Source organism: Galeopterus variegatus, unplaced genomic scaffold, assembly GCF_000696425.1.
Source record: "Galeopterus variegatus unplaced genomic scaffold, G_variegatus-3.0.2 Scaffold2683, whole genome shotgun sequence".
Taxonomy (NCBI): domain Eukaryota; kingdom Metazoa; phylum Chordata; class Mammalia; order Dermoptera; family Cynocephalidae; genus Galeopterus; species Galeopterus variegatus.
The window spans coordinates 183007-203958 of record NW_007728794.1 but is presented as its reverse complement, the minus strand read 5'-3'; the positions used below and the strand labels follow the sequence as shown (position 1 = coordinate 203958).

Sequence of the window (20952 nt, the reverse complement as noted above, 5' to 3'; positions counted from 1 at the left end):
AGGCTGCGGGCACGGCGGGCCAGGGTGGGGGCTCACGCCGGACCTTCATTTTCCCAGTGCCGGAGGGGTCCTGACTAGTTCTCTTACTCGCCGGGTTCCAGCCATTCTCTGTGCCCCCCAAGCGAGTTCCAACCTCAGGGTCTTTGCCTGGAATGCTCTTCCCCAGATGTCCTCTTCTGGTCCTTCTGGTCTCAGCTCAAATGACTTCTACTGAAAGGCCCTCCCTCACACCCAACTAAAGTACTTTCCCTCCAGTCACTATCTCATCTGCCTGGGTTTCGTTTTGTTCTTTGTTTTTCTAATGCATTATGTGGAATTATTTTTATTGTTTTTTTCCCCTGAAAGATGAGCTTGGTGAAAGCAGAGATCCTGTCTACTTTGTTCTCTGTAACACTCCAACACCTAGCACAGTGCTCCCTGAAGCTGGTGCTCGACACACTTTTTTTTGAACCGATGAATGAGTTAGCATCTAAGGGCTTTCACTGGTACAAGCTATTTTCTCTTAGACCCCCTGCTAAAAAGCAGAAGCAGCTGCTAACAGCCTTGGGCAACCCAGGATGTGCCTAGGGACAATGGCCCAGGTGTCTAGCCACCCCAGGGTTCTACAGGATGGAGGGGCAGGAAGGGCACATGCCACATGGAAGCAAGGTGGGCCTGTGAGCACAGGAGGACAGAAACCAGGAAACTGCTACATATACACAAATGAATGGATTCTAATTCCTATTCAACCAATCTTTATTAAGAGCCTAATATATGCCATTAACACTTTCACATGCTTATCACATTTAATCCTCATACCCACCTCGAAAGAGAGGTATCATCAGTGCCATTTGAACAAATAAAAACTGAGGCTCAGAGAGATTAAGTGGCTTATCCAAAGCTCCCAAGACAATAAATGCAGAAGCAGGATTTGAGTTCAGGCCTGTTTGATTCCAAGTCCAAAACTTTCCCACTGTATCATACTGCCTCTCGGAAAGGATGAAGGGAACCTGTGCCACACACAGCACCAGGTCCCAACCTGCAGCCTCCTGGACTCCTGTCAGGCTGTACCTGAAACCAGCCAGAAGGGAGGGGAGTAAAGGAGAAGGTCCCAGAGGTGACCTGTACCTGGCCCCTTCCATGAGAACAGTGCTAGAGCTCTCCTCCAGGGGTCAGAAAGAGGGAAGGGGAGGAAGCTAGAATCCAACCCTCACTGCTCCCCCTCAGTGCAGGAGCGTGCTATGTTGAGAAAAAGGGCAAATGTACAAGGAGCTGCCCCTGTCCCAAAGGGAGATAGGCAGGGGCTTTCAAGTTCAAGCCAAATAAAGGAGACCCAGATAACATGCCTTTTGAGGCTCTGGAGGAGGGGGCTGGAGGAGGGGTCCTGAGCCAGGGTAATGGGAAGGGAAGGAAAGAGGAACCTATCTGGGAGTGTTGTACTTTGGTTGCTAGAGACAAGTCAGTCATTCCCAGCAAACCCCATTTATGTGCCTCTCAATTTCACACCTCCCACGCTGGCCAGAAAGGAAGGCTTCCTACTGAGATGCTGCCCTGCTCAGTCTATCTTCTCAGGCTTTTTCCAGGACTTGTGGGTTTCCAGGAAGATCTTGACCAGGGACAGGAGGATGGGCACAGCCATAGGCAGGAAGAGTGGGATGTAGATAGCAAACTTCTGGTCATCAGGGAAATAGAGGAGGTGGAGGAGTGAGGGGTCAAAAAAGGCACGCTCAGAGGATGTCACAGCTTCCTGACTGGAGACAAAGGCAGATGCCAGGTGCCCAGAGGCCAACTCCTCCGCTGCCTTCTGTACTGCAGCTACAGCTCTGTACACCTAAGAAGGGGAGGGGACAAGGGTTACCAGTAAGTCCTAGGCACTGGTGGGGAAGGTGCTGGGCCTTACTGTGCCTTCCATCTACCAGGGAGGTTGCCTGGAGTTCACCCAGGATATCCAAAGGTAAGTCTAAAAGGGCTACGTTCCTGTACTGGCCAGCTCTCAAATAAATAAATAAAGGGCTATGGTTTATTTTCTTAGGGTCAGCTTCAAACCTCACACTCATCTGAACTCCTGCAGGGAGCTAGCACTGCTGTGTAGAAGCATGAGGCACTTAAGGGTTTGTGCCCACACAAACGCTGGCACTCAACTGGTTATCTAGTCTCATCACACCCTGGCCCTCACTGGCCACTCCAATCCTAGACCACAGAATCCATCCCCTGCCTACTTACCTCAGATGCCACATCATCCTTGATGACAATGTTGCTAATCTTGCCCAGAAGCTGGGCCAGGGAGGTTAGGGTGGTGGTGGCTGTGGCCAGGTTCTCCACTGACCGAGCCCAGAGCAGCCGGTCTAGCTCCCAGGTCATTAGCCCTTCACCATTAGGCCCAGAAAGCAGGCATTTTGGAGGCAGCTGGGGCTGAGCAATCCCAAAGAGCAGTCTGTAAGAAAAGTGAAGGAAGATCAAGGTGGCTGAGGCCAGAAGGTGGGAAACGATGGCTAAGATTCCTAGAATATCTGCCCTAAGCCAGTGACTTTCAGTCTTACACAGAACAATAGGGGTTGTAGGGAAGAGCCTCAGGGTGTTGGGGGGGTTGGACAACACCACCCAACAATCCAGAACCTCAAATCCCGCTACAACCAGAGTGTTTCCGTTTTTACCTGTTTCTATATTGGCTTCCAAGATATCATCTGAAAAAAGGTTCCATGGTTAAAATATTTCTGATAACACCAACTCAGTTTAATGCCTTCACTCTATCTTTGGATAAATAGGACTAACGGGACTTAGAGTTAAGGGACGATTCAGGACCACCTTTGACAAGGCACATAACCAGTGCTTCTCTAAGCCTATACCCACGACAGACATTGCTAATCAATCAGAAGAAGACTTTCCTGATGAGCCCAGACACAGCCTGAGAATCCTCAGCATACGGCTTCAGGCAGCTACTCTCGACTGATCAGTGAGCACAAGAATTAACAGTTATTCTCTTAAGCACCCCTAAGCGCACCCAAGGACCTGACATTCAGGAGTCTATTTATTTTTCTTAAAACAGGTTTTGTCAGCTACTAGTCCTCAGAAGGATGAAGCGATACTTAGAAACCTTTCTTGGTTTCCCCTGGGATCTAGGCACAGCCAAGGTATCCCTGCCTGGTGAGTTTTCATTCTGCTCTGAACTTCCCTCTACAGCCAAGGAAACTGTGGCCAGACTCTTGGTGGCCACGTGGATCATGTGGGACCTTACCGCAACTGGGCCAGGAACACCTCCATCACTCGCACCATGTCCACCTCGACTCTCACTGGCAGCTCTGAGACATTATAGGCTTTGGGGTCAACATTGTATACCTGAAAGGGAGAGTGAAGTTGCCACACACCACACCAAGACTGTGCACAGATCTGCCCTAGGCACTCTGGAGGCCATGAGAGAAAAGGAAGACGTATTCTCTGCTCTTTAGAAGCTATAAACCCGATGGTATAGCTAATATTTTTTTTTTGAGTACCCATTATGAGGAGCTTTAAATAAATTATCACAACTACCCCCTTGAAAGTCCTGTAAAATAGATTTTTTAATCCCATCTTAGAGTCCCCCGCCATGAGAAACTTCCAGTATAACAGAGAAGACAAGGCTCCCAACCTTGCAAAACTCCCATAAATAGGTCCAAGATCTAAGACAGACATAGAACAGTCCTAAGTGCATGTAAGCTGACAAGTGAAAATAGGTCCTGGTGTAGAAAACATTAACAGAAATAAGAAACAAAGGGGCTGGCAGAGGAGGGGCATGAACGCACAGCACTCTCACCACCCTGCTCCTGCCCTGCCACAGGCTGGGCCGTGGAGAACACCAGAAGAAAAATTGGCCGGCCCGGTGGCGCACTGCTATAGTGCGCCGCTTGGGAAGCGCAGTGGCGCTCCCGCCGAGTGTTCGGATCCCACATACAGACCGGCCGCTCACTGGCTGAGCGAGGGGCGGGAGCAACACCGAGGGTTGCGATCCCGTGGCCGGTCCCGGTCTGGTACGGGCGCGACACTGAGGGTTGCGATCCGTTGCCGGTCACGAAAAAAAAAAAAAAAAAAAAAAAAGGAAAAAAAAAAAAAAGAAAAATAGAAGGAACAGTTTCAGGGAACATCTGCCTGTCCCTGAAGCTTGGGCTCTAGGGCCTGCATAGTATGACTATTACCATAATGCCACCCCAGCGGGGACTGTGGAAGGCGTTGGTGGCCACTGGAGCCCCATCCTTGTCCTGAATGTACAGGGGGGTGTGGGCAAGCTCAGGCACATAGAGTAGAAAGTTGAGTACAGGGTATAGGGAGGCAGTGCTCGATCCTGTGGTATAAAGAGAAGGGGAGTCAGAATACCTGAAAATGTTGGACCTAGATCTTAGCTCCAGGTCAGCCTCTAACTTGCTGCACACTCACTCTGGGACTTGGTTCCCCAACCAATAATCACTAGGATATCCTCCAGCATGGGTTTCCATGGTAAAGGACCTCTGAATGTTCTTATGAGGTGTTCCACACAGATGGAGCACAGTCCTTAGCCCCAAAATGCCCCTAGTATCTCCCTCCCTCTGATAGGCACCCCTTGACTAAGACAGCTCTCTTGGCCACTGCTACATTGCACTCTTATTACTATAGCTAGTTGTATGCACAAGTATAAATCTGACCTCAGATATCCTTCAATGGCCAGCCATTCCTATCAGGTTAAAGTTCAAACTCCTTAACATGGTCCTTTATGATCTGGAGCCTGCCTGCCTCACCAGCCTCACCTCTGGTTACTGCTCTGGTTACTCAGCTATGCTAAACTATCTGAGCTTCCTGAATGTCTATGCTCTTTTACTGTTCTACATCTAAACTCATAGTTCCCTTTGCCTGAACTGCCCTTCTATCTCTGTACTCAGCACTGCCACAAAGCAGTCCCTCAGCCAATGGTTGCTGAATGAATGAATGAATGAATGAACGAACACTGGAGGAATTTCTAAGGCCTCACCTGCCATCCCTCTAATAACCCTTGGTCCACACTGACCTACCTCTGATGCCTGAGATTCCACAATTAAAGATATACTCACTTTGGTTTGCCTCTATTATAGTTCTTGGTCACACCTACTCTTCCTAGGTCCCACCCCAAAAATAAAAAACTATAATCCTAGTTTCAAGGTCCTTCAACCGCAATCAGTAGAACTGTCAATTCAAATTCTGCCTTCATGTACTTTTGCTGTTGACTTTCCCACACATGTGACCGTATCTTTCCTAGATGGCTTTCAGGGAGGGAGACCCAGCCTAGCCATTCATTTGTAAAAAGTGATGTCTAATAAATGCTTTGGATATGATGGGTGTGAAGATGGAGATGTCAACAGAGCTTCATGAAAAAGGAGTGTAAACTCCTCAGGCCCCTCAGACTAACCCAACCTGGGAATCACTATATACAACCCGCCTCCAACCTCATACTCAGTATTCAGGGTCCCTCCCTGGCCTGGTGGAAAGACCCTCATCCTCAGGAGCTCACCCAGCCGGGACTCCACTGGGTTGATGACGTGGGGAAGGCTGTGCATGGCCAAGTAGTAGCTGGAGGAAGCTGGGTCAAAGCGGGGGTTTACCCCCAATGCTGCATAATAAAGGATCTGTGGAGCAAAAAGGGAGGAGTTTATTTTGTTTATTGATTTATATTGTACTTTCTCCCAAAAGATTTGAGGTGCCTTAAAAAGATACAATGAGGACAAGGCAAAATATAAGAGACAAAATCAGGGCTGACAGAAAATAGGTGTAAAGAAAAAAAAAAAACCAAGCCAAGGGTAAAGTTAATACACTAAATACATGCCTTAAAACCACATATTTTACAAATAATCTGGTGGGGGAGGGAAGAAGACACAACAATTACAATTCCTTGAAGTTGATACAACAAGCGAACAGAAAGGACATTGTTGGGAGGGAGTGGGGAGAGGGAGGATGGAGGGAGGTTTCAGTAACGGGCCACAATACTCAACCACATTGTATATTGACAAAATAAAATTTAAAAAAAAAAAAAAAAAAAAAAAAAAAACAATTTTACCAGGTTTATTAACAGCCTAGACAAAGAGGGAAACAAAGAACAGCATAATTCAGTGTCTACAAGATCAAATCAAGCCAGTGATTCAGAAGCAATACTCCCACTGCTAAAACCTGATAAAAATTTCTCCCATGTTTTCCTACAAGGACATAGTGTAACATAGAAAGCTACATTCTTCACATCTTTATTATTTCTACATTAACATGTTTCAGGAAGACTTTTTTTTTCTTTAATAAGTTCCTTAAGGATGACTGATGGCCATTAGCATCTAGCCACAATGGTGAATACAGTTCCAGAGGAAGCCATAAGGAAGCTGGTTTGTTAACAAGCATTAACAGAATTCCCTGAACTGGACACCAAGTAGGGAAAGTAAAGACAACAGAATGTGTCCTCAAGGGACAGATGGACAAACAGACACACATACACACCTTAGTACCTGCCATATGACACAAGGGTACATATACATACACAGGAAATTCCTAGCAAATCAGCAAGCTCTAAGAGATGGGAGAACAGACTGTACTATAAACACTAACTATGTACAGACTTTGAAAAGGATTCCTCAACTCTTTCCCAGTCTCACCTGAGAGTCCACAGAGAAGTTGCCAGCAGCACTGAGGGCATTCAGGAAGGGCTGCACATAACGCTGAACAGCCCCCTCAATGTCCCAGTGGACGTCATGGGACTTGGGGTCTGGGTTGAGTAAACTGAAGGTGATCTCATAGCCTATAGAAACAGAAGTCAAGGAAGTCAGATGCTCTTGTCAAGGAAGAGCAGCAGCCTGTACCCCTGGCTCAGTTGAACTTGTTTCTCCTCCAGAATGGGGCTGTTGCCATTATGGAACCAAAGGAAGAATAAATCTGGGATGAGGAACACGAAGTTCTTTAAGAAAAAGTTGAGACCAGAGAAGAAAGGAATGAGGAGTTTGCATGCAGATCCCCCTCCTGCCTCACCTAATTCATTTCCTCTCCCTTCCTATGGCAAAGCCCAGTACCCTACCCAAGCTGGACTTGAGAGGCCGCCTCTTATCAGAGCTCCACTTGTCCTCTGGAAGGTGGTCAGCCAGAGCAGCAGCGAGCACATCCTTAGTCAAAGACATGGCCTGGGCTACTTGGATTAGGCGGTGGCCAACGATGTTAAAGGCCTCCCGGTGCATTATCCCCCGCACAACTGCTGTCCTCTTGGGCCCAATGTAGCTCATCATGTCCTGTGGGGAGTAAGCAAGGAACAGAATCCCATGGCTCAGGGAAGAAAGCAGAAAAGCGCTCTGGCTCCTTTAAGACTCTGGTCTTTTGCCACTGACCAAACAGGCTTGTGCCTCTCTTTAGATTCATAGTGAGCTATTTAACTCAGCATTTCTTTTTTTTTTTTTTTTTTAAAGATGACCAGTAAGGGGATCTTAACCCTTGACTTGGTGTTGTCAGCACCACGCTCTCCCAAGTGAGCTAACCAGCCATCCCTATATAGGATCCGAACCCGGGGCCTTGGTGTTATCAGCACCACACTCTCCCGAGTGAGCCACAGGCCGGCCCTAACTCAGCATTTCCAAGCTATGAGTTTCTACAAGTGTTTTCACTCGCTTTCATTCCCTTCTCTTTCCAAGTAGACATAGATCCAGGCAGCATCTAAATATTTAGGAACTAGTAAAATGGTGAACTGGAAACTAAGAGATGGCATGCTGAGCAAGAAAAGCGGAATAAACAAACAACTGGGAAATGTGATATAAGAAAATGGCACATGGCAAAGAGGCAAGTACAAGAATGTTCACAACAGGCCGGCCCGTGGCTCACTTGGTAGAGTGCGGTGCTGATAACACCAAGGCCACGGGTTCGGATCCTATATAGGGATGGCCAGTTTGCTCACTGGCTGAGCGTGGTGCTGACAACACCAAGCCAAGGGTTGAGATCCCCTTACCGGTCATCTTTTTTAAAAAAAAATAAAAAATAAATAAATAAAAATAAAAAAAAGAATGTTCACGACAGCATCATTTCTAATAGTAAAAAACTGGTAACAATCCAAATGTCCATCAGCAACAGAATAAAATATAAGTACACATATTATCGTGATGATTCTCTCAAACACAAATGTTGAACAAAATAAAAGCTGCAAAGGAACATGTACTGTATTATATCATGAATATAAACTCAAAAATATGTAAAATTAAATATACTGTTTAGAGCTACAACATATGTGATCAAACTCTAAAGAAAAGCAAGAAAATGATACATACAAAATATGGTCACCTTGGGCTGAAAGGGAGTGGGGTATAACCATGGAGATGCACGAGGCTCCAACTAGATCACTATCCTGTAGTTTGCAAGCTGAGGGTTGGTAAATGGATGTTCATTAAAATTTTCTTTCCTCTTTATGTAAGAATTAAATATGTCATTATAAATTTCAAAAGAGAATGGTACACGGTATAGCTCCCACCTAGCCTTTTGCTCATAACATGAAAACATCAATGTTTCATTTGTAATCCCATCAGAACCCACTCAAACCAGCTGCTTCTTTTTAATCATACTGATTCTTTTTCCACTTTAAATGGTCATTGGAGGGCCGGCCTGTGGCTCACTCGGGAGAGTGTGGTGCTGATAACACCAAGGCCATGGGTTCGGGTCCTATATAGGGATGGCCGGTTTGCTCACTGGCTGAGCGTGGTGCTGACAACACCAAGCCAAGGGTTAGGATCCCCTTACCGGTCATCTTTAAAAAAAAAAAAAAAAAATGGTCATTGGCACTTTAACCATATACAAGTCTTAGATTTAGAAAGACCCAAAGTCAATGAATAAATCCCCAGTGGCATTCTTTTTAAAAAAGATTTGCTGTTTTCTACAGTGGACAGAAGGAATGGGCAGCAATGCTGTTAAGAAGGAGGTGAACTGGGAGAACAGGAGCTGAAGGGATAAGGCAAGGCTGCGCCAATCTGCTTACCCTACCTGGGGAAGAAGTGAGGAGTGTTCAGAAATCACGTACACAGTCAGGGAGCCCTCCGCTTGCTCCTGGGGCTCAGCTAACATGGCTTCTGCCTCTAACAAGAGAAGGTGATACATCAGGAGTAAAAACACCATCCCACCTCCCCACGGCCTCCACAAAGTACCTGAGCCACCCCTCCACTCACACTCAGTTGACACTGTGGCCAGGCTTGGGTAAGCCAATCGACCTCTCTGGGCCTCAGTGGCCCATGCTGAAACCCAATGTACCGCATTCCCAGCTTTCCCAGAGAGGTTTTGGAGGTAAGAGGTTTTCTTGTTAAAGAAAAAAAGAGGCCTTCTTGTTAAAATGGTGTGATCACCCCTTCCTATACCTTGCACGCTGCCCAATGATAGGGCCTCCTCCTCATGGTCCAAAGCCTTCCGATAGGCCTTCTGGAAACGGCATTTGATTTTCATTTTGTCTGGGAGGGAAAGGAAGAAGCATGATAGAAAGGGCAAGCATCAGACCTCTGCCCACCTTCCCAGCCCTAACACTGCCGAACATCTGAGGACAGCAAGATGCTTATTTGCAGAGAGAGACCATCCAGCCAACTCCAGTGATTTCTCCATGGATGATATCAAACACACAACACCCCACTTCTCCACTGCCCTAGATCTTGTCTCACACACTGGTCCATCAGCCTGAAGTATCTTCCCACTTGGAAATCTATTTCAATATTCAATATATTAGTAGGTAAAAGGAGGAAAACCATATGGTCATTCCAATTGCTGCCCCCAAATAATTAAATTCAATAAACATTCCTAATAAAACACAAAACACACACTTAATGACAAAGCACTAAATGCCATTCTATTAAAGTTAGTAATAAACTAAGGATGCCTGCTATCTCCTCTATTATTCTCATTTTTACTCAGCATTATTCTTTCTGAAGTTCCTGACTAATGTATTAAGTGAAGAAAGAGAAATAAAACATAAATACTTGAAAGAAAGAGACAAAATGGCCACTTTTGAAGTAGTATAATTATTTTCCAAGAAAATCAAAGAGAACCAACTGAAAAACTATAAGAACTAGTAACAGTTCAGAAAGAAGACTAGAAACAAGAACATGCAAGAATCAATAGCAGCAAAAATACCAGCAATATCCAATTGGAAAAGTAATCATTTTTTAAAATCACAATCACAATAACAATAAAAGCATAAAAATACCCAGGAATAAATGTATAAAACTATAAGAAAAATAGGGGCCGGCCCAGTGGCGCACTGCTACAGTGCGCTGCTTGGGAGCGCGGCGGCGCTCCCACCGAGGGTTCGGATCCCACATACAGACCAGTTCCCGCTCACTGGCTGAGCGAGGTGTGGGCGCGGCACCGAGGGTTGCGATCCCGTTGCTGGTCCCAGTCCAGTACAGTACGGGCGCGACACTGAGGGTTGCGATCCGTTGCCGGACACGAAAAGGGACAAAAAGGGGAAAAAAAAAAAAAAAAGAAAACTCAAGGACTTTACTGAAAAACATATAAGAAGATTTGAATAAAATGGAAAATGCATACAAGGCTCCTAAAGGGAAACACTAAATATTGTAAGGATGTCAATTTTCTCCAAGTTAATTTATATATGTAAGCAGTCCCAAAGGGATTTTTTTTTTTTTTTTGCCCCCTGATGAATACCAGGTCATGTATGCAGGAGAAATGATAGCATTGAAAAAATTACCATTTTGCAACTGCGAATGAAATAGATTCCAGCATCAAATGCTAAAACCATCAGGTGAAAAGTTGATAGGGAACTCTGAAACACAGAGGCTGACAATATCTGAACTCACTAAATAATCTTTGCATCACCCAAAGTGAAACAACCAGCCATTACATGCTTCATGATATAACACCATAGGAAGTACATCACACCACCTCTAAAGTATTCTTGCCTAAAAATTTGAACCTGGCTTTAATCAAACCTCTAGATCTAACTACCAGTTTATAAGAAATATGGATACTAGAGGAATAAGTTAAATGAAACTATGAGGAAGTGATTTGCCAAATCCCAAATGTGAGATGTTCTATAAAACAAATGACGTGGTCAAAGAGAAAGTAGGGTAAAAAAAAAAGACCTGGTTTTAGGCCGGCTGGCTAACTCACTTGGTTAGAGCACCACCTTGTAACACCAAGGTCAAATTGGATCCCCATGCTGGCTAGCCGCCAAAAAAACTTTAAAGAAATGACCTAGTCTCTCCAACAAATCAATAGTACAGAAAGAAGTGTATGGGGGTAGGGTGGGGGGAGCTGATATATAATAAAAGAGACTTAAGCAAATACAATATATGGATGTTGATTAGAATAAACCAGATGTAAAAGAATACCTTTGAGATAACTGGGGAAATCTAAACATAGACTGAGAATTAGGTGATTTTAAGAAATTATGGCTAACTTTGTTCAAGTGTGATAATGGTAGCATGTTTGAAAAACAAGCAAAGAAAAACCTTCAATGGCTTCCCTTCTCATCCAGAATAAAAGCCATAGTTCTCACAATGGCCAACCAAGCCCTACATGATCCAGCCCCTTTCTACTGTTCTTGTTCTATTTCACTTCCTCTTTCTCTTTCCCTCAGGCACTCCAGTCCAGCCACAATTAGATTCTCACTGTACCTGAAAGGTACCATACCTGCTCCTACCTCAGGACTTTAAACTTGCTCTTCCCTCTGCCAACATGCTCTTCCCCCAGACATCTGCACACTTTATTCCCTCAGTTCTTTTAAGTCTTTACTTGAATGTTCTCTTTTCAGTGAGGCCTTCCTTGGCCACCCTATCTAAAACTGCAATCACCTTCCATTCCCCAAGAAAGCCTTCCTATCCCCCATCCTGCTCTATGTTTTTTCTATCACCATCAAATGTGCATTTTATTTATCTTTTTGATTGTCTGTCCTCTTCTTTGTTTTGTTCACTGCTGTACCTCTAGCAACTAGAACAATATCTGACATAGGTAATAAATATTTGTTGAAGGAATGAACAAGTCTATTACAATTACTGTTTAACAGATGAGGAAACCAAGGTTTAGAGAAGTTAACAACCTCATCCAAATTCCCACAAATAAGTGAACAAGGCTTGAATGCAGCTCTCGGATACCAAATTCCATACTCTTGGTCACTCCACTGAACTACCTCAACAGCATGCCTGTATTATTGAACACTGTGTCACCAAATATGAAGTCCGTGATAAACTGAAAACAATCAAATTGCAAACTAACATGTAAGGTATCTCCAATTTTTGTTTAGAAGAACAAGTATGCGCGTATATGCTGAACCATATAAAATATGATTTGAAAAAAAAATGTCTTGACCAAGTTTAAAGAGCTAGAAAGTAAATGGCACACAGGCACTTCATGGTCTGGACTCAGCCTACATCTCCATCTACTCCTCGTCTTTCACTTCACACTCATAGGTCCCCCAACATGTTGATTCACCCCTCCATGCTTTTTACATAGGAGGAGTATAGTTTGTTGGTTAAAAGCTTGAAAACTGGGTTCAGTCAGGCCTATATTTAAATCCCAGCTCCACGTCTTACTAGCTGTGTGATCTTGGACAAACTAAACCCTCTAAGCCTCAGTTTCTTTATTAATAAACTGGGGACCATAATGTTAGAGTAAATGAGGCAACATATACAAAGTGCTTCACCTAGTTTCTGGCACACAGTGAGCTACAATGAATATTAGCTAAACTTATTACTGATTCATGCTATTCCTTCTGCCTGAATTCCCTCCCTATCCTCCCCATTTAACCCAAATTCCTACACATCCTTTAAAAATCCAACTTAAAAATTACATCCTGCGAAACCTTCTCTGACTTTCTTTCCTCCCAGACAGTTAAATGTTCTTAATGCTGTTCCTGTTTCTTGTATAGGTCTACTGTATTTTCTTTTACCTAAGTGTTTTTCTCCCCTACCTATAAACTTCTTAAAACCATTATCAGTTTCTTACTCACCCCCAAATTCCTTTTAACTAAGAAAAGTGCCTAACACTCAGTAAAATGTTGAATGTTAAGCTGAATAAGGCCTATACACAAATTCAATTATTATTATTATTATTATTATTATTATTTTGTCTTTTTTCCGTGTCCGGCAACGGATCGCAACCCTCAGTGTCGCCCCCGCACCGGACCGGGACCGGCAACGGGACCGCAACCCTCGGCGCTGCCCCCGCGCCTCGCTCAGCCAGTGAGCGGGAACCGGTCTGTATGTGGGATCCGAACCCTCGGGAGGGAGCGCCGCCGCGATTCCCAAGCGGCGCACTATCCAGTGCGCCACCGGGCCGGCCCAATTATTATTATTTTTAATTTTGGCAGCTGGCCGGTACAGAGATTGAACCCTGGACCTTGGTGTTATCAGCAACATGCTCTAACCAACTGAGATAACTGGCCAGCCCACAAATCCAACTTAATTTCAAACTCTGTTCTTTCTGCTACATTTCCCACTTCCTCCCCTATACCCTGATGGGCATCAACTGCTTCTAGCACAATTATGAATAAAATTGCCGCCTTACTAACAGACACAGAATTTAAATCTAGTTTTTTTCTAACCAAACACACTGTTCATTCAGAGAGGTCTTTTATTTTTTTTATTTTTTTATTTTTTTATTTATTTTATTTTATTTTTTTTTGTCTTTTTGTCTTTTTTCCGTGTCCGGCAACGGATCGCAACCCTCAGTGTTGCCCCCGTACCGGACCGGGGACCGGCGACGGGATCGCAAGCCTCGGCGTTGCTCCCGTGCCTCGCTCAGCCAGTGAGCGGGAGCCGGTCCGTACGTGGGATCCGAACCCTCGGACGGGAGCGCTGCCGCGCGGCGGCGCACTATCCAGTGCGCCACCGGGCCGGCCCTTTTTTTATTTTTTTTAAAGGATGACCGGTAAGGGGATCTCAACCCTTGGCTTGGTGTTGTCAGCACCACGCTCAGCCAGTGAGCAAATCGGCCATCCCTATATGGGATCCGAACCCGCGGCCTTGGTGTTATCAGCACCGCACTCTACCGAGTGAGCCACGGGCCGGCCCCAGAGAGGTCTTTTAATAGTAAGTTTTTAACTACCTTTATGGGATGCCCACGCTTCTCCTACGGGACCTATCTCCGGACTAAGCTCAGAACCCAAAAGCAGCCCTGACTCCCCTGGAACTCACATTTCAGAGGGATCTCTCTCTCGTGTACAACAGTGAAGGGCAGCTTCTCCTGGTCGTCCAGGGGCACTGACTCCCGGGTAAACACGACAGTGACGGGCACCATGAGCCGGAGCTACGGGAAGGAGCATCAGGGCCATCAGCTGAGTCTCCACGTCGCTGGTGGGCTGTCCCCTGGCCCACCCCCATCGACGTCTCACCTGCAGGGCATTCAGCCCACTGATCTGGGAGTAAGGCAACGGGGCTCGGTAGGTCTCCGTGGTCTTCCACCACAGCGGCAGCCCCAGCACGATGGCCACCGCAGCGAAGTAGAGGGCGGCGCGCTTGCCCCGGAGCACCTCTAGGGGTACGGGGGGACCGACTGAGGCGCCGGAAACTGGCTTGGGTGCCGGCGCCACCTCCGACGCGGAGGAGCCCGGACAACCGCTGTTCAGAGCCCTTCGGCCCGCGTTCGTAGGCATCTCCGTACGAGGGGCCCCAGCCCAAGTCTGAAGCGACCCCCGACCCCTGGCCCGCGGGACCTCCAGCACACCACAGCCCCCACCCCTGCAATCCTCCCTAGCAACCCATGAGCCGCAGGCCCCCACCCGAAGCCCAGCGCACCTAGGTCTGTAGCCGCTGCCCCGGCGGCCGCCATGCTCGCTTCCGGTTGCTCAGGCCGTCGGGGGGCGGGGCTGCGTAAACTTCCACCAATCCGAAACCCTGCAACGAGGGGGCGGGACCAGGGCAGCAATTGCGGCCAATCGTGAGCCGCACTCCGGACCCGCGGGAGGGAGAAAGTGAGCGAGGGGTGGGCGGGGTCCGCGTGGAGCCGTGCGGGAGTTTGACAGAGGGTTACAAAAGCGCAGAGGGGCGGTCGAGGGGCTGTGCAGGGTTCGACGCTGCTGGGAGACACTTGCTTAATCCCCCGCTTCCCTGTAGAACACACTCCTAGCCTCAGGGAATGAGTGCAAACTCTGCAGCCGTTAAATACTAGCTGGGCAGCCACGGGCCGCTCCGAGGCTCAGTTTTCTCATCTGAAAAATGGAGATTACAAAATGAGGCCATTCATGTCAAGAGCCTGGGACACGGAAAGACCTCGAATGTCAACTATCACAATCATCGCTTACATCCCTGTCACAGAGCTCCTCTTCAGGGTGCCCTCTCCTCAAGCCTGAAACACGGAGGTGGCAAGCTAGTACTTTTTTTTAGCGTAATTGGCTCTCCCAGTATTTTTTAATTCATTTGAATTCATTTGCAACTTGGGAAAGTAAGGATACTTCACTTAAAAAAATCTTGAAAATTCATGAGCACACACTCTGGATCTTGATCACTCGGATTCAAATCCTGGCTTCACCACCTGAGTGAGCTTGAGAAGATCTCTCCGTGCCTGTTGTCTCATATTAAAATAGGGATAATAATAGTACCTACTTTATTGAGTTGTATTAAGTGAGCTAATACATGTAAAGTGATTAGAACAGGGCCTGGCAGGAATACACACAGAAAGCACTATGTAAGTGTTAGTTTAGCTATTTTTGTTACTATTAGGTCGGGCTATACCTGATGGAGCACTGGCGGCCTCCCCAGTTCACACAGAACACACCCAGCTTGTTCTCTCATCTTTTTATCTGCTCAGGTAGACCCAGGTTCTCACACCCCAGCCCATTGGTCAAGTTCAGCATAAGGCCTCGCCGGGTCTGCCTTTGCCCAGACCTTCATATGGCCCTCCACCAACCCTACCCCGCATGCCTTTTACCCCACATGAGAGTCAGCCAAAGCCCTTGGCAACTTCCTAGATACCCTGCTCAGCCCTCAGAACCTTGGGGGTCTTCCTTGTTGGCCAGAAGCTCAGGTGTTCCTCCGGTTGGCTCCCCCTAGTGGAATGTGTCAGGCCCCAGCAGGGTCCAACACAGCTGGAGATGTGAGACTCTGACTCACTCTCATCCCAGCTTGTCCTGCGGCCTCCCTGCTTTGGGCCTTGCATGAAATCTGCCTCCAGGAGTTGCTCGATTCTTGCTTCACTCCATCCTGTAGCTGCAGCCTAGTGCCTCTGATGTTGCAGTCCCTGGAAGACTTGCAGACTTCCTCACTGCCCCCCTTCAGCCTTGGACATCAACAAGCAACAGTCTGAGCTGGGAGTGGTGACTAGGTGTGCCCTTCCTCTATAAACTTGAAGCCCAGTAAAACTCAAATCCCATCCCCTGCACCTCCAGAATCAGAGGGCCCAGAGATAGAATCAGCAGAGATCAGAAACCGTGAGGTGGGAATTTGATGTATAAAACAGACAGACAAAGTAGCATGTTTTGCTACCATTTATTTGCTATGTGGTATGTACTCAAGACATGAGTCAGGGCAGGTGTACTACCTTCTGATCCCAGGAGAGAGGGCAGGCAAAAAGGAGAGTCCGAGGAGAAGCTACCCCATCATGGGGAAATTGGGGAGGCTGGAAGATGCATCGGAGAGATCCAGGCATCCTGCTCTGACTTCTAACAATTTCTCCTGCCCTCAGTCATGGGGAGCTCTCTATCTTCCCATCCTATGGTCCCAGGTGCAGCAATAGGGGGTTTGCAGGGAGAGAAGGAGAGAAAAGGAAGACAATTTGGTGCTGGATGAAGGCATCTCTGTTCTGCATGGCTATTCGGCCCTGGCCATGACTACAGGCAAAAGTGGGTACAGGTGGCTGGGCCAAGGGCTGTGGTGTGGAGTGGGTACTCAGTAGGCATGGTTGGCAATGTAGAGGGACTGTGCTGCTGCTCCACCATCTTCTCCACTGCCTTCATACTTGCCCTGGGCTGCAAGCCCATTCACCTACAAAAGAGGGGGTGGGGTAAGCAGGTTGAGACAGCCCACAGGTGCCAAACCCTGCCCAGACTGTAGCCTCTGGGTGCTGCCCGCTACACAGCTACACACACACCTCATGCACATCACCACCCCTAGCTCCCAACCTCAGCTCGCTTGATGAACTCCTCAGTGGCAGCCCCAGCATTGTCCTGTTGCCCTCGCCAGGCATTGAGTGCAGAGGCTTGTAGGGCACGCCCGTAGGAAAAGGTGAGGGCCCAGGGCCGTGGAAGGGGGCAGCGGTTGATGGCACTGAGGTTAAGTGATGCCTCCTCTTCACTCTGACCCCCAGACAGGAATGTCACTCCTAGGGTGGAGGAGAGAAGACAAACTGACTAGTCACTCCCTACCTTTCCAGGGTAAGGGACCCTTAAAGGCCACAGAAAGAACCTGTGGATGGACCTTAGGGATAGGAGCAGGTTGGGGAACAGGATAGTACCTGGGACAGCTGGGGGCACAGTGCGGCGTAGGGCAGTGACAGTTGCCATGGCAATCTCCTCTGGGCTATACTTGAAGGGACAGGCATGGCCAGGGGTCACCATGTTGGGCTTGAGTAGGGTTCCCTCCAGGTACACATGATGGTCATTCAGGGCCTTGTACACAGCAGCCAGGACCTGGGGATCAAAGGAGGTTTGCGAAGGGTTTGGGCCCCCACTGCTTACCGTTCTATGCTCCCTGCCAGGGGATGGGAGGGGTGGGCACGGACTGCGACGGTTCAGTACAGGCTCAGACTCACAGGCCTGTTAGTGAGCAAGTGAAAGAGCACTAGGGGAAAGTGCGCCTGGATCTAAGTCAGGGATTATGGGGAACTGGCACACCTGCCAAGCCATCCCTGCAGTATGTCTATGCCCAGGTATGGACTCACTTTCTCTGTAACATACTGGCAACGCTTGAGGTCATGGTCTCCATCAGGCAAGATCTCGGGTTCCACAATAGGCACAATGCCATTCTGCAGGCAAGAGCAAAGTAGCTTAGGAGAGACAATAGGTGGGATGGGAGAAAGCCCTGTAACCCACTCCCCACTAGGCACAGGGCACCCACCTGACCACCCACCCCACCAACACACACACCTGCTGACAGATGCTGGCATAGCGGGCCAGCACATTGGCATTCTCCAGAATGGCAAGTGCTGAGGGCGTGCGGTCACCAATTTTCAGCACACAGCGCCACTTGGCAAAGTTGGCACCATCCTTCTTGTACTGAGCACAGCGTTCCGAGAGCCCATCCAGGCCTGTAATCATAGTGCCAACCTCATCACCCTGCCCCTCTTGCCAGCATCAACCACCTAACACCTCGGTAGTCCTGAAGCCCACCCATCCTGTACCTTGAGTAGTAGTTTCTCCATCAGTCCCAGCTAGAGGAACTACACCCTTGTCAACCTGTAGGGGAAACACATGCAGAGGGCTGAACCCAGGTAGGATTCCCCTTGCTACTCCTACACACACCCATTTCCATGTCCAGCCCCCATGTAGGGCCAGGGGCTGCACCTTGATGCCCACGACAATGCCCTTATCCTGGATGGTACGGACAAAGGGGACACCGTTATCATCCTTTTGGTATAGTGTCTCATGGAAGAAGATGACACCTCCGATGCACTTCTTCACACGGTCATCGGCACTGAACAGGACCTGGCGGTACAGCCGGCGGTTCTCCTCTGTGTTCTCCACACCAATTTGGCTCAGCCGCTTGGCCATGCTGCCTGGAAACAAACAAAGAGGGGCAGAAAGGACATCCCTAGGGCCCCCTGGCCACCTCTACCCCACCTGGCCACAGGCCCCCACCTACCTACAGACTCATCTGCAGCCAGAATGCCTTTGCCTGGGGCCACAATCCGGAGGGCAATGTCAGACAACTCCTTCTTCTGCTCAGCAGAAAGGGCTGGGTACGAGTGGGGCATGGCGACAGCTCTCTGGAATGGAGACAAGATATAAAAGCTGGACCCCAACCACTACCTCCTCTGTTTCTCTCCTAGCCAGATGGGCCAAATAGCCTCCCCAGCCAAGCATGGGGCTGGGAACAGGGCAACAGTTCTTGGCATAGGTCCTGAGCATCAAAGTGGCACCAATCCCTCTGACAGCTAGCAGGCTTAGGGCCCCAGTTCCCACATGTCCTTTTGTCCCTGGTGGGCACCCTTCCCAGCCCCAGGGAAAGATGCAGGGTGGGGGTGGGGAGTTGCGTAGCCCTGAAGCTACAGTCTTCTTATGAATCTGCTGCCCAGTGGAGGATGCCAACCCTTCTTTCACTGAATTTGGCCCCTTCTTAAGGAGACATAAGCCCTGGCCTTTCCAACTTCCCTTTTCTCTTCCTCAACAGGGTCCCTAGGGAAAATGCTCTTATTTCCAAGGTTTCAGAATGAGGTGAAAGTACTTATTACCACCCTTCCCCGCCCTTCTATAAGAAAAGGTTGGGATGGGAAGAGGGGGGACAGGTAAGGAGTAGTAGTGGCACAAATAACAGTCACAGGCTTCTGTTACATATTCTTTTCTGTACTCCAAACCTGACTGCCTGTGCCTATTGCCTACTCCCCACTCAGTGCCAGAGGTTGGCCCCAGTGGGCTGCAAAGTGTGGTAGGGAAGAGGGCCAGTAGGTCAGCTAAGTTAGTATGTAAAGATTGGGGGGAAGGCACACCACCAGTGCCCAGGAGCACTTCATCTGTGTGGAGAGAGGGATGGAAACTAGGTAGCACTTCGATTCCCCACAACCTAGACACCCAGAGGGGAGATGGGGCCAGAGGATCAAGGTTGAAAGGAGTGAAGGAGAGAGAACCTAGCCTGTGGGGAGAGGGAGCATGCTGTGATTAAAATGATCTGGGTGGGAGAGGCTGACCCCAAGGAAAAATCTAGGAGCCAGAGGAAGTTTGAGCATTGAAAAAGCTGAGGTCCTGGTGGGAGAGCTAAGAGGAAGGGGTGGAGTGGGAGAGGCTGAGCCATGAGGTTCCCAGTGGACAGAAAGGAGGGAAGATGTTAGGAGAGCCGAACAGGCACATCCAGGGGCCCCAGAAACCAGGGCAAGGACGGCCCGGGAAGAGCCAACGAGAGGAAGCGGAGATGCCGAGCAGCGTCCGCCTCGCCCAGGGCCTTACCTGTGCGCAGCCAGTTAGCAGCAGCAACCACAGGCACAGCTCGGGTTCTGCTTGGGAACAGCTGCGGCGTCGACACTGGCTCAGGTAAATGAGGCTGCGGATGCCGCAGCGCTACGTGACTCCTCCGGAAGGCGGGGCCGGCACCTCCCCGCCCTCGCCACACCCCTCTCCGGGACTGGTGCCCGGCAAGGCCACTCCCTCAGAGGCGGAGCGGGGAGGTGGAGTGACTCTCCTGCCAGGACCTCGGAGGCTGTTATGTACTGCTCGCGTCCCACTTCGTGGAGCTCTGCCACCAGGGCCCTAGAGGCAAGAAGTGGCCTTGCTTTCGTTTCTGCCACAATCGCCTTTACCATGTGGTGGGCACTTGCTGGATGCAGGGGTTTAAGCCTGGTCTGGTGAAAAAGAGTCACGTAAACAGTCACAACAGGTGGGGTAGGTGGGGCAGAGGCACCAAGAAGGTGTCCAAGTTCAGGACGAGGAGTAATGAACTGAGCTTCTCTGTCCTCGCCCTCATATTTACCAGGGCCTACCCCCACGGTAGATGGGGGAAGTAAGAGAATGAAGCCTTTTCTGTTGCTCCCAGGCCGTGAGCCAGAGAACAAGCAGTCCTGGACCCAGAGTATTTGGGGAAGCAAAGGAAGGGAGGAAGGGCAGACAGCCTTGGCTCTGGATGCAGTAGGAGGTGGAGAGGGGTGTGTGGAGGGTGCGCAGGCAGGAGGGCCAAGCTGCCTATTCCCTGACCTTATCCACCCCCTTTTGCCCAAAATATGATTCAGTGAGGGCCAACCCCGTGGCTCACTCGGGAGAGTGTGGCGCTGCAGGTTCGGATCCTATATAGGGATGGCCGGTGCGCTCACCGGCTGAGCGTGTTGCGGGAGACACCAAGCCAAGGGTTACGATCCCCTTACCGATCACACAAAAAAAATTGTTTTTAGGGCCGGCCCGTGGCTCACTCGGGA

General features: G+C 48.7%; 2 protein-coding genes across 4 annotated transcripts; both read right to left on the bottom strand.

The window, feature by feature from the left end:
• Positions 1-717: 717 nt before the first annotated feature.
• Positions 718-14773, bottom strand: PIGS (phosphatidylinositol glycan anchor biosynthesis, class S). Of its 3 annotated transcripts, none has more exons than XM_008582646.1 (12): positions 14697-14773; positions 14294-14433; positions 14097-14208; positions 9315-9404; positions 8947-9038; positions 7010-7217; positions 6594-6736; positions 5471-5585; positions 4149-4294; positions 3215-3315; positions 2203-2413; positions 718-1810 (listed from the first exon to the last, which is right to left on the bottom strand). In XM_008582646.1, the coding sequence occupies exons 1-12, from the start codon at positions 14728-14730 to the stop codon at positions 1535-1537; spliced, it is 1668 nt and encodes a 555-aa protein (XP_008580868.1). In that variant the 5' UTR covers positions 14731-14773; the 3' UTR covers positions 718-1534. The 3 variants fall into 3 exon arrangements, with proteins under 3 accessions (XP_008580868.1, XP_008580867.1, XP_008580866.1); XM_008582645.1 differs by lacking the exon at positions 14697-14773 and having other exon boundaries at positions 718-1050; positions 1486-1810; positions 14294-14582; XM_008582644.1 differs by lacking the exon at positions 14697-14773 and having other exon boundaries at positions 14294-14582.
• Positions 14774-16369: 1596 nt separating this feature from the next.
• On the bottom strand, positions 16370-20387 carry ALDOC (aldolase C, fructose-bisphosphate). The gene is made up of 9 exons (XM_008582643.1): positions 19994-20387; positions 18696-18819; positions 18398-18609; positions 18235-18289; positions 17981-18141; positions 17776-17859; positions 17350-17524; positions 17018-17217; positions 16370-16880 (listed from the first exon to the last, which is right to left on the bottom strand). Exons 2-9 carry the CDS (start codon positions 18805-18807, stop codon positions 16785-16787), a joined length of 1095 nt encoding a protein of 364 aa, XP_008580865.1. The 5' UTR covers positions 18808-18819; positions 19994-20387; the 3' UTR covers positions 16370-16784.
• Between the last annotated feature and the right edge of the window lie 565 nt (positions 20388-20952).

Bases quoted from the DNA above. Each gene is read 5' to 3' on its own strand.
- PIGS (XM_008582644.1), bottom strand. From the start codon at position 14,554: ATGCCTACGAACGCGGGCCGAAGGGCTCTGAACAGCGGTTGTCCGGGC. The intron at 9,039-9,314 runs GTATAGGAAGGG...TTCTCTTGTTAG, and splicing joins ATCATTGGGCAGCGTGCAAG to AGGCAGAAGCCATGTTAGCT. The intron at 6,737-7,009 runs GTAGGGTACTGG...CTGTTTCTATAG, and splicing joins GCCTCTCAAGTCCAGCTTGG to GCTATGAGATCACCTTCAGT.
- ALDOC (XM_008582643.1), bottom strand. From the start codon at position 18,807: ATGCCCCACTCGTACCCAGCCCTTTCTGCTGAGCAGAAGAAGGAGTTG. The intron at 18,610-18,695 runs GTAGGTGGGGGC...GTTTGTTTCCAG, and splicing joins GGCTGCAGATGAGTCTGTAG to GCAGCATGGCCAAGCGGCTG. The intron at 18,290-18,397 runs GTGCAGCCCCTG...TTTCCCCTACAG, and splicing joins GCATTGTCGTGGGCATCAAG to GTTGACAAGGGTGTAGTTCC.